This window comes from Ranitomeya imitator, chromosome 3, assembly GCF_032444005.1.
Source record: "Ranitomeya imitator isolate aRanImi1 chromosome 3, aRanImi1.pri, whole genome shotgun sequence".
Classification (NCBI taxonomy): Eukaryota; Metazoa; Chordata; class Amphibia; order Anura; family Dendrobatidae; genus Ranitomeya; species Ranitomeya imitator.
The window spans coordinates 88,649,586-88,661,896 of record NC_091284.1 but is presented as its reverse complement, the minus strand read 5'-3'; the positions used below and the strand labels follow the sequence as shown (position 1 = coordinate 88,661,896).

Below are 12,311 nucleotides of genomic sequence, written 5' to 3'. Positions count from 1 at the left end.
TCGTTGGTCGCTGGAAAGCTGTCTGTGTGACAGCTCTCCAGCGACCACACAGCGACGCTGCAGCGATCGGCATCGTTGTCTATATCGCTGCAGCGTCGCTTAATGTGACGGTATCCTTAGTGTCACATGTCTGTTAGTATATACACACCATTTCTGAAAGGCCACAGAGTTTGCAACACCATTAAGCAAGAGGCACCACTAACCAAACACCACCATGAAGACCAAGGACATCTCCAAACAAGTCAGGGACAAAGTTGTTGAGAAGTACAAGTCAGGGTTGGGATATGAAAAATATACCAATCTCTGATGATCCCCGGGAGCACCATCAAATCCATTATCATCAAATGGAAAGAACATGGTACCACAACAAACCTTCCAATAGAGGGAAGCCCACCAAAACTCTCAGCCCGGGTAAGGAGGACATTAATCAGAGAGGCAGCATAGAGACCAGAGATAAACCTGAAAGTGTTCCCAAGCAGAGACTGACGTATGTGTATATATAACCACAATAGGCTATATTTTAGCCTTTATGGAAGAGTGGGCATGAAAAAGTCTTCACTTACACACAAAAATTTTAAGGCTCATTTTGAGTTTTTTTTTACTCTAAAAATGTATAGAGGAAGGTGCTGTGGTCAGATGAGACCAAAATGTAACTTTTTAGCCGGCAAGGTAAACTCTATGTCGGCTGCCAAACCAACACAGCTCATCACCCCCTAGAACATCATCCTCATCATGAAACATGGTGGTGACAGGATCATGCTGTGGGGATGTTTTTTGTCAGCAGGGATAGGGAAAATGGTCTGAGTCGAGGGGGAAGATGGATGGTGCGAAAAATAGTGATAATCGTGAACAAAACCTTTTTCCATTTGTCAATTATTTGAGACTGGGACAGGGGTTCACCTTCCAACAAGACAATGACCCAAAGTATACTGCTAAAGCAACACTTGAGTGGTTTAAAGGGGAAACGTGTCAAAGTTTTTAAGTGGTCTAGTCAACGCCCAGACCTTAATCCAATTGGGAATTTGTGGTCAGACTTGAAGATTGCTGTTCACCAGAGGAAAACATCTAAAGGTACCTTCACACTGAACGATATCGCTAGCGATCCGTGACGTTGCAGCGTCCTGGCTAGCGATATCGTTCAGTTTGACACGCAGCAGCGATCAGGATCCTGTTGTGATGTCGTTGGTCGCTGCAGAAAGTCCAGAACTTTATTTCGTCGCTGGACTTCCTGCAGACATCGCTGAATCGGCGTGTGTGACGCCGATTCAGCGATGTCTTCACTGGTAACCAGGGTAAACATCGGGTTACTAAGCGCAGGGCCGCGCTTAGTAACCCGATGTTTACCCTGGTTACCAGCGTAAACGTAAAAAAAACAAACACTACATACTTACCTTCTGCTGTCTGTCCCCCGGCGCTGCGCTTCTCTGCTCTGGCTGTGAGCGCCGGCCAGCCGGAAAGCACAGCGGTGACGTCACCGCTCTGCTTTCCGGCCGCTGTGCTCACAGTCAGTGCAGGAAAGCACAGCGCCGGGGACAGACAGCGGAAGGTAAGTATGTAGTGTTTGGTTTTTTTACGTTTACGCTGGTAACCAGGGTAAACATCGGGTTACTAAGCGCGGCCCTGCGCTTAGTAACCCGATGTTTACCCTGGTTGCCAGGGGACATCGGGATCGTTGTGTGACAGCGCTCCAGCGACCAAACAGCGACGCTGCAGCGATCGACATCATTGTCGGTATCGCTGCAGCGTCGATGAGTGTGAAGGTACCTTAACTTAAAGGAGCAGGAGGAATTTTGCCTTGAGGAATGGGCAAAAATCCCAGCAGCCAGATGTGAAAAGCTCATAGAGACTTATCCAACGTGACTTGCAACTGTAATAGCTGCAAAAGGAGGCTCTACAAAGTACTGACTTTGGAGGCGGGTGAATAGTTATGCACACTGAAGTTTACAGCCATTTTGTCCTATTTGTTGTTTGCTTCACAATAAATGAAAACAAATGTTCACGGGTGTAGGCATGTTCTTTACATAAACTGATGCACATACTAAAAAAAAAACAGTTAAAATCCACTTTGTAAGGTAGAAAAACACAAGAAATTTCAAAGGGGGAATACTTTCACATGTCACTATAGGTTCCCTTTAAGCAACTAACATTATTAATATAGTATTACTAATGTGCATGGTGTACTCTACACATTTAGCTATTATCTCTAACTCATGACACCCTCCAAAAATCATCTACCTAATTCATAATTGTGACATTTTCTTATTAGATAAATTAAAAAAATATGTATCAGCTCTAGTCTTAAGTGTGACTCCTGGATCCAGAAATTCTGAAAATAGATGCATGGATAATGAGATCCCAGCTAGCTACTGGGTGGAGTATTACTGAGAAAAAAGGAGAAGGTACAGCAATCCCAGGAAGAAAAAAATAAAAAAAAATCATATCCATTCCAAAATCTATAAATTTATGATAAAAAAATGAAAGGAGTGAATAAAATCATACGGATTGTGCATTTTGAACCACACTGAAACCAGTGTGGTTTGAAACACGTCATCCATGTGATTTTATTCACCCCATTCTTCTTTTTTTCACCAGATTTTTAAACATTTTGCAATAAATATGATTTTTTAATTCCTTCTTTTCAGATTGCTGGATTTTATTAATAACTGGGTCCTCTATCTGGGTAACAGCAATTATCACAACCTTAAGAAACTAAAATATCTTAATAATTTCTACATCTATTCTTAGATACAATAATTGTGTGTATCATAAGCGATACAACAGGTTAGGGAAGTAAGATTGGCTCTGCCCTAAATTATATCACTCAAATAAAGTGCTTCCTTTAGAATGAGCCATTTGAGCTGTTTGGTCTTACAGCAGATATCCTGTTTAAGTTCTTAGAATATTCTTGTTTTTATATATATTTTTATATACTATTCTTCCTAAATGTCGCACATAAATCTTGAACCCTTAGTAACCGATGCTTTTCTCGGCAGTGACACTACTGATTTCCCTGTGCTAAACAGAACTTCATTCCCCGTATTTTCCAAGCCGATGGACTCAAACATAAAGCCTTGGTAAGTACTAGTATGTGGAAATGTGTAGTAATTTTATATTTTTGGACAAGTTGTTTTGTGTATACTTGTATTTCTATGTGCTGATGTTGTGTGATTAAGAATTCTAGAATAATTATTTGTTTATTTTTTTATTTTAACGGCCTTCAGCTGAGTCTTGAGCTATGGCGACGTGATGAACAATCTGTAGGAAGATCAATCTTGTGCAAGCCTAGATAGGGCCACTAGGGTCTTCTTCTCCGTTATCTTGATAGTATCATGCCATTGGGTTGTGGGTCTTCCTCTTCGCCTTGTTCCTTCTATTCTCCTAACCGTGATAACAATGAGAATAATAATTATATTTTCTTTAATACATTATCCATTTTCTTAAAAAAAGGTTTTCCAAAAATGGACATTTATCAACTGTGAAAGCAGGAGATATATCTCAAATCTGGGGGCTAATTCTCTGAGACCTCCACTGATCTGGTGAAAGGATCATCAATGTCCATTTTGGGGCTAAAGCTTAAATGAATTTTACAATTGTGCAATAGAATATGTTGATATGTCAATAACATATGCCAGGAGGTAACATTGGTAGATGCCAACATCTGGTGTTCCATATGTCTTAAAGGATTCCTGACATTTGTGAAGAGTTGGTCAAGAATATACATGGCTTTGTATGGGATGTCTAAGAATAGAAAGTGTAGAGACTCAAGTGATTGACAGTGTTTTCATAAGATTGATGGGATATGAAGTCATTATTGGTAATATTTCTAATATGTCAATTTTATTAGCTTTTCATCTGCTTTGACTTATTAATATTTAATTTTATTTTGTAATAATGAGGTACATGTAGAAATTCCAGCGTTTAAAATCTGGGTCGATGTTGTAATGAAGATGTTTCAGCCCATGATTTAAAGCTGTACCCTCCTGCATTTGTTATCTAAAACTTGTTAATTTCCATAACTCCCAAGTGCTGAATATAAATCCACATTCATTGTAATAGTGAGATGATCCAACACACAATATAGCTTTAAAATACTAAAACTGGAGAGCCGTTGACATATTTTCGGGAGTAAAAAGTATTTCTGGGGATGAGTAGGAGACAATTTTCTGAATGTTTAAATGAGGGCAGGGCATCTTCCTCTTTCAAATTGAACCTCCCCTATTTATTCACTCTTGATCATCTTCTGACAAGCCAAGCAGGAATCTATAGGGTGAAAAGCCCGTCAAATATGTTGGATAAATATTGGCCAATTCTGCGAAACTAGTAGCCTAACTGTCCTCCGACATCTGCCGTTTGGGACACAGTCTTCATTAGGGTCTACTAATAATTCTAATAATGGGGGATCGACTAACCGTCTCCCAATATTTATGATTGGTGGTGAAAAATGTTGACATGCTGGATTCAATTCTTATTATCATAAAACAGATGGTAGAGCAAAGTTTGGCAGATAATTTGTAATATGTCCAGCATTAGATAGTGGGAAAGAACATTATTGTATGCTGGCAAAGCAAGTATTTCTTATTGATACATGATGCTTTATTCAGAGCTCCATATATAGGAAATATCAATGTATTGTAATATCCAAACATTTTGCAATGAATTATGTAATTTAATGTAATTGAAAGAGGATCTTTCACTGACTTTTTTCATTGACACTGAGTACTGTACCTCCTCCATTCGCTGCTATTCCACTGATTCTGGAACAATTTTTTTTTCTGTGCCCCTCCATTCCAAAGTTATGCCCTCAATAATAAAAAAAAAGCACAATATGCAAATGTTATCTTCAATCAACTGGGCATACACCACTAAAATTCTCTATAGGCATTTGTTCATAAAGGGAACTTAGACCCTCTATAAATTATACTGGTTCTGTAGACTTTAGTAAATTTGTTGTATGAAAAAAGAGTTTTTAGATATGTAAATGAGGGGGCATCAGTGGACCCTAAGCATGGCCAAGGGCTTGTTGCATCACTCCATCCCCTCAATTACCATCCTACGCCCCTCACCTTATGGTGACTATCGTGACAGCTACCTGATCTAAATCCCCAACCCTGCAAAAGGGCCAAGTTCTTATCCCTTTCCTCTGTGTACTGGCGGTCCACATCATACAGGATCACAAAGTAGCACGATAACAATTTGTGTACACACAATTGCCCCCTGCAAGTCACTGGGTGAATGCTTCCATCCCGCACTCCTGCATGTAGAGGCCACTTGCTGCACACAGGATCACACAGCAGCTTGCAGCCGCTACACAAAGGAGAAAGAGATGAGAGCATGCACATATTGACATTGCGCATGTTCTCATCTCCCTCTCCTGCAAGCATCGGCCACCCACTTCTTTGTGATTCTGTTTGCAGTAGGCAGCATGCCTAGGATGTAATTGAGAACTTGGCCTCCGCCCACTGTGTGTGGATGCCCCTGTAGTGTCAGCGTGGGCAGGGCTGGTGATATAGATCAGGCAGCGCTCCAAATATAGTGCTGTCAATCATCATATGGGGAGGGGCGGAGGATGGTAATTGAGGGGGTGGAACAATGCACCAATCACATGTCCACACAAAGGGTGCAATAAAGTCGCCTCATTTATGTAAGTAATAAAACAGTTTTTATAAATAACAAATGTTTTAAAATCTACACTCCCAGTATGAATTTTATAAAAGCTAAGCCCCCTATATGAATGTCTAAAGATTTCAATTTCAGCTTTGTGGGTTGACAGACTCTTTAATGTGAGCAGCATGCAGTAAATTTCTTCCTATTAGTTACCTTTATGTGTATGCAGATTTGTAGCTATTTTAGAAAAACAGAGGGTCAAACACAATACACATATGTCAAAAAATGAATCAGCACAGAATTGTGCACTTATATAGATTGAAAATACTAAATGTTTGTTCAGGGGTAAACATTCCATTTTAGAGTCTTGATTTTTTTTTTTTAATGACCAGTGAATAGATCGCATTTTGTGCATAGTAGTGTGTTGCTAAGCTACATATTTCATTTCCAAAATAAACAAATACATTTTTAAATGTAAAGTTTAGATTGATTTTTTGAAAGTTTTGAAACTTTCTATATGTTTTCACCCAAATTAGGGACAGCAGAAAAAGTGAGGATATTGATTCTCCGCAAACCCCTCGGGAAGTGACAGAATATTTGTCAAAACAAAGTAATAATGGGTAAGAACCTTTTATATATGATACAAGTTAAAATCCATTTAAATGAGCCAATGAATTGCCGAATGAGCCTTGGTGGGAATGCTTGTGTATCAATCTTAGCTCCATGTAAACATACCTACCGATCAGCCAACAAATTAGTAAATGCTCCTTTGTCGTTTATTGCATCTTTATTTTGGGCATGAAAATCAGCATTTGTTGGCAGCACATAAACAGAGGATCTACTGCTGACAACTACACAAATTGTATGGCAATGAATAATCACACTAATGATTGGTGGTTCCCAGGGCCGGACTGGCCATCTGGCAATTCTGGCAAATGCCAGAAGGGCCTGTCTGGTTATGGGCTGCCTTGTTTGCTATGTTGTTAACAGAATCGGTCTTGTCAAGACACTCATACTGTTAAGAGTTGTGATGGAGCACAAAGTCGCTGACTCCGTCACTTACTCCAGCAGGCCACCGGTATCATTAGAAATATTGGTCTTGTAGTAAATCTTCCTTTCCTCCATCCAGGGTAATATTAGTTATATATCCCATCTGGTTATTGGGGACGGTGACACCATGGGCCTGTGTGATTTCAAATGCCAAGGTTGAATTTCGTCACCAGTCCGTACCTGGTGGTTCCCACACAGTTTGCACATTAACAATAATTTCCACATACGCAAAAAAGCCTAATGAACCCCAAACAACATGCTGTACTGTTATGCCTCCAAACACATTACACTTTTGTTGGCCGAAAATGCCGATATTGGCACAATCGTCTTATGTGTACGGGAGGCCTCCTGACTCTCCACTGACAGATTATATTGGGGGGAGAAGAATACAGCAAATAAGATTTTCAATGTCTCATCTTTTTATTCTCCAAGAGTCTGGCAGCAGCTCTCTCATAGATAGCACAGGAGCTCTCGGCCGGGTCAAGCGTTCTTGTTTACTATGAAATCAGAAGATATAGCTGTCGACCGAATGATCCTTCGTTTGACAGCTATAAATTGTATATGGGGGCACTGACTTTGAGCAGATTATCTGCCTATGTAAATAGGCTCTTAAGATTATAAATAATAATAATTATTATTATTACTTACAATAAAAATTATGGGTCATCATAACAATAATTATGATGAATAATAATCCATATATATTGTTACATGTTATTGGAATACTTCTTTGATCATTATAATCACAACAATTTTAATAATTATGCATAATATACCGTACGTGTACTCATGTTTTCCAGTTTTGTTTTTTTAATGTATGGTAATTAAATTCTTATGAATGTTAATCATTTTTGTATTCTCCTAAGTTCTGAAAGTCAAACAGCCCAGATTGCTTCACCTGGAAACACTGAACACACTTTAGCTCCTAACAATAGAATTTTATATTTTGAGTAATTTAGGCCCAACCCCCATCTTATCTAGATATATCTCTAGTATACTTTAATCATGTAAACCTCTTTTTAGTCCATTTTAAGGGATAATTCCGCAATTTTTGGGACGTAGATGTAAACACAGATTATCAACCACAATATATATACCATGATACTTACACTTCATAATTTTTTACGTCACAATTTAGCCTCCACAAAGCTATCCTTACGTACCCCAGCTATAGCGGTCATGTCTATTTACATATAGGTACATACATCCATAGATAGATCCCAAGGATCCACCTCCATTGGGACATATTATAGACAGGGGCATAACTACAGTGGATGCAGGGGTTGCAGTTAGTGATGAGCGAGTATGCTCTTTGCTCGGGTTTTCCCAAGCATGCTCGGGTGGTCTCCGAGTATTTGTTAGTGTTCGGAGATTTAGTTTTCCTCGCCGCAGCTGAATGATTTACAGCTACTAGCCAGGCTGAGTACATGTGGGGGTTGCCTGGTTGCTAGGGAATCCCCACATGTAATCAAGCTGTCTAGCAGCCGTAAATCATGCAGCTGCCATGACTAAAACTAAATCTCCGAACACTAACAAATACTCGGAGACCACCCGAGCGTGCTCGGGAAAACCCGAGCAACAAGTATACTCGCTCATCACTAGTTGCAGTAGCTCCTGGGTCCTGGCAAGGAGGGAAGGAGGGACACAAAAGGTCCTTTTGGCCCATGCGAGAACAGCAATACTATTAAAAGTAATAATTGGGAGCCCTATGGGATATTTTGCATTGCGGCCCACCAGCTTCAGGTTATGCCACTGCTTATAGATGACCCTATTTAAATCTGTTATCAGGTCAGATGCCCTTTTATATATAATTATAATAACTCTTGGAATTTCATTAAAATATTTTTTCCAGGCCTGACTTATTAAACCCGAAGAAAACTGCAAAACGGCCACCGAAAAATTTATTGTTCAAAGCTGTATCTGAAGGAGATGTGGATTCATTGAACAGACTGCTTCAGGAAGCTAGAGATTCATCTTCATCATTGAAATTAACATTAAAATCTGCACAAGGTAACAATTATTTCTTTTCTGAAATTCGCGGTAACGGGTAACAACAAAGGCCTCATTTATCAAACCTGTCTTTAAAAGACCAATCACAGAGCAGCTTTCATTTTGCCAGAGTAGTTTAAGAAATATAAGCAGCACTGTGATAGGTTGCTATGGGCAACAAAGCCGGCTTTTCCCATAGATGGTCTTTCTAAATCTACTACAACCGTTAGCCTTTTTTTATTATATTAAAGGAATAGAAATATTAGTTTATTTGCTTATTTCTTTCTGTTTTTCCCTTTATATCTGTTTTATTTCAGATTTCTTCATGTACAAACTAACATCCAAAGACACTGGGAAAACCTGTTTGATGAAGGCCTTGCTGAATATTAATGACAGCACCCCAGAGATTGTCTGCGTTCTGCTGTCGTTTGCTGAGGAGAATGGCTTCCTAACCAGGCTCATTAATGCTGAGTATACGGAAGAAAATTATAAAGGTAAAAAGTAGATGAGGCAATGAAACACAAATTTCTGGATTATAATGATACAAAAACTGGACTAGTGATTAGTGAATCCTAAATAATAATGTGTAATCTTAGTAAGAGTCAACACCTAAGACCCCTTATGTATGGACAATAATAAATACCGAAATATATTATCTCCTAAAAGCTTGTGCACACGTTGCAGATTTGTCAGAGTTTTCACGTTTTTTTTGTGCACAGATTTGGCACAAAACCTGAAGGATTTTCTGATGTCGGCAAAGTGAATGAGAATCCTGAAGCCTCATGCACACGTTGCTGCTTTTTGTGGTGCAGGTTTAAATCTGCAGCATGTCAATTCTTTCAGCGTTTTTGCTGCAGATTTCACTCATACTAAGAAGTGTGGGAAAAATCTGCACCAAAAACTAATCAAAAAGGTGCCTATTTTACACAGTGATTTTCCTGACAAAAGATGCAGAAATGGTACATAAATTTCTGCACTAAATAATAAACGCGTGCTCATAGCCTTAGAAAGTCATTCACATGTGGCGTTTTTGCTGCAGAACATGTTTTCTTGGCAGTAAAGAAGCTGCAGAAGAAAGCAGGTTTTTCTTGCGTTTTTTTTGCAGCGTTTTTGGATACCTAATGACTGAATATAAGGAAAGAGACATAGTGAATCAGAAAAACTATACTACATTTCTAATTGGAGGTGTTTGCTAACAATATTATTACAACTAGAGATGAGTGAATTTGCTCGGGTTTCCTCTTATTCAGAAAGATATAGCACTTACCGAATAAGCTGCGGAGGGAACACGGCTTCCTGGATCGCGCCGGCCGATCAGATGGTCGGCGCCACAGCTGTATGTGTCGCGGCTGTGTCACAGTCACGACACATGCATGGACAGCCTGTTTGTTGGGCTCTCCATGCATGTGGTGTGACTGTCACACAGCCGCAACACATACAGCGATCCAGGAAGCCGTGTTCCCTCCGCAGCTTATTTGGCAAGCGCTATAGCTTGCCGAATAAGAGGGAACCCGAACAAATTCGCTCATCTCTAATTACGACCCCTACTAGATATTGGGATAGGATCTTGGAGTTGGGAATACCCATTTAAGGGAATATGTCAGAACAAAACAACTGTTCAAACCAAGCCGAGGCGGTTGGAGCACTCTTGGGTTGGTCAACCGGTTCAGTGCTCCTTTCCACCTATTGGGTTTCTATTTATCTTTGCCCTCCTCTAACTTCTGTAAAGGCAGAGCTGTCAATCAAGAAAGACTAGATAGATTCACAACAAGGAGGTGGGAAGATGCAATGAATTGGTCTGCCATGCTAAGGGTGCGCCGAGCACCTGTGATTGGTTTGAACAGTCATTTTGTGCTGAAAGGCTCCTTCCATACATTGAAAGTGCAAAACTGGTAGATGAGGTTTGGATATTATACAGTATATAATTATAGCATACAACGGCATAAGGATCTCACGGTGTTATTATTTTCTCCAGGTCAGACTGCATTGAATATAGCAATTGAGAGGCGACAAAGTGACCTGGTGAAGTGCCTAATCAAAAAAGGGGCAAATATCAATGTATGGGCACAAGGGCGATTCTTTAATCCAAAGCGTAAACACGAAGGATTTTATTTTGGTAAGTTGTCATCATTTAATGGAAAAATGTAGTAAATTTTTTGAATGGTAATATTTTCTACAGTATTTATATAGAGAACCATCTAATATTATCAGTATGTTAATATTCTTCCCGAATGTATAGGAAGCACATAAATATTCTTGACATTTCATAATTAAAGGGGTATTCCCATCTGCAAGATCCAATAACAATACATAGTTAAGTGTAATTATAATAATATTAGATAATACCTCCAATTTGAAATGTGTATAGTTCTTCTGATTCATTATGTCGATTATCCCATGTGCAGGGCATTGCTGTAGCTTAAGTATCTATGGTTACTACCATTCATAGAGTGACAGTTAGTTGTTATTGGTCGTAACCACGGATACCAAAGCTACTGCAATGCCCTGCCCATGGGGTAAGTGACATAGCGAATCAGAAGAACTGTACTACATTTCTAATTGGTGGTGTGTGCTAATATTATTGTTATTACAAATACTACATATTGGGATAGGGTATTGGAGATGAGAATACCCATTTAATGGCGTGTGGTAACTCTGATCTATATTGCTTTCTGCTTAGAAAAAGAGTCATCAGGAAGAGATTTCTAAAATCTATTATTTAGGGAGAGTTCACACCAGCGTTAGGAGTTTCATTATTCTGGTCGAAATTAGGAGCACAATAAAAAGGTTCATGCCAAGGACGGATCCCTTAATGACTTATAATGGGGTTGTTTAGATTTCGGTTAGGTTTCATCATAGTATCCATCATTTTACTGGAAAGAAAAAGATTTTTAAGGTAAAAATTATGGAATCTATGATCAATAAAGATAACAGAATCTCTGTTGGAAGAGAACCTGGAGCAAGTGCGAAGAGAGGATTATCAAGATGGTATATGGCTATATGGCAAGAACAAGCAAATAGAACACTAATATAGTAGCAATTTTTAATGTGTTTCCTGTGTTCTTTAAGGTGAAACCCCACTAGCTCTTGCTGCATGTACCAACCAACCAGATGTGGTGCAGCTCCTCATGGAGAACAGCCGGACAAATGTCACCATCCAAGACTCTTTGGGCAACACGGTCCTTCACGCCTTGGTGACCATTGCAGAGAATTCAGAAGCACAGAATGCCTTCATAATACGCATGTATGATACAATCCTAAGAACCTGTAAGAACAAGTCTTTGGAAAGTATTGAGAATAATGAAGGCCTCACTCCAATGCAACTGGCAGCTAAAACAGGAAAGACTGAGGTAAGACTTAAGTCTCTCTAGAAAAAAAAATCACGATACTGTAAAACCTCTCCAAAATGCAGATTCTTCGAGAGGCCACCCCTTTATCCAGACCAGTGGCCGATTTTCAGCGCCACCACATCTTATTTATACTGGTCTACTGGTCATAATGCATGAGAAGAAAACTCCTGTGTCTAGACGTGTTCGGTGACAGATTTCCAGTATGTATACTGGCCAACTTCAACAAGATGACCATGCTGTGGTCACCGTCTTACTGTCTACACTCCATTGGCTTTTAGTTTCCTTTCTTAGATATATCTGATAATATGGATGATGGGT

The 12,311-nt window shown here is 39.4% G+C and overlaps 1 protein-coding gene across 1 annotated transcript in view; it reads left to right on the top strand.

Moving 5' to 3' along the window:
- TRPV3 (transient receptor potential cation channel subfamily V member 3) overlaps positions 1–12,311 on the top strand; it is a 40,609-nt gene that overhangs the window by 14,343 nt on the left and 13,955 nt on the right. Inside the window, exons 3-8 of the mRNA XM_069761080.1 lie at positions 2,994–3,074; positions 6,141–6,224; positions 8,507–8,664; positions 8,961–9,137; positions 10,619–10,759; positions 11,713–11,993. Of these exons, the coding sequence (XP_069617181.1) occupies positions 2,994–3,074; positions 6,141–6,224; positions 8,507–8,664; positions 8,961–9,137; positions 10,619–10,759; positions 11,713–11,993 (922 nt within the window). The remainder of the gene's footprint in view (positions 1–2,993; positions 3,075–6,140; positions 6,225–8,506; positions 8,665–8,960; positions 9,138–10,618; positions 10,760–11,712; positions 11,994–12,311) is intronic.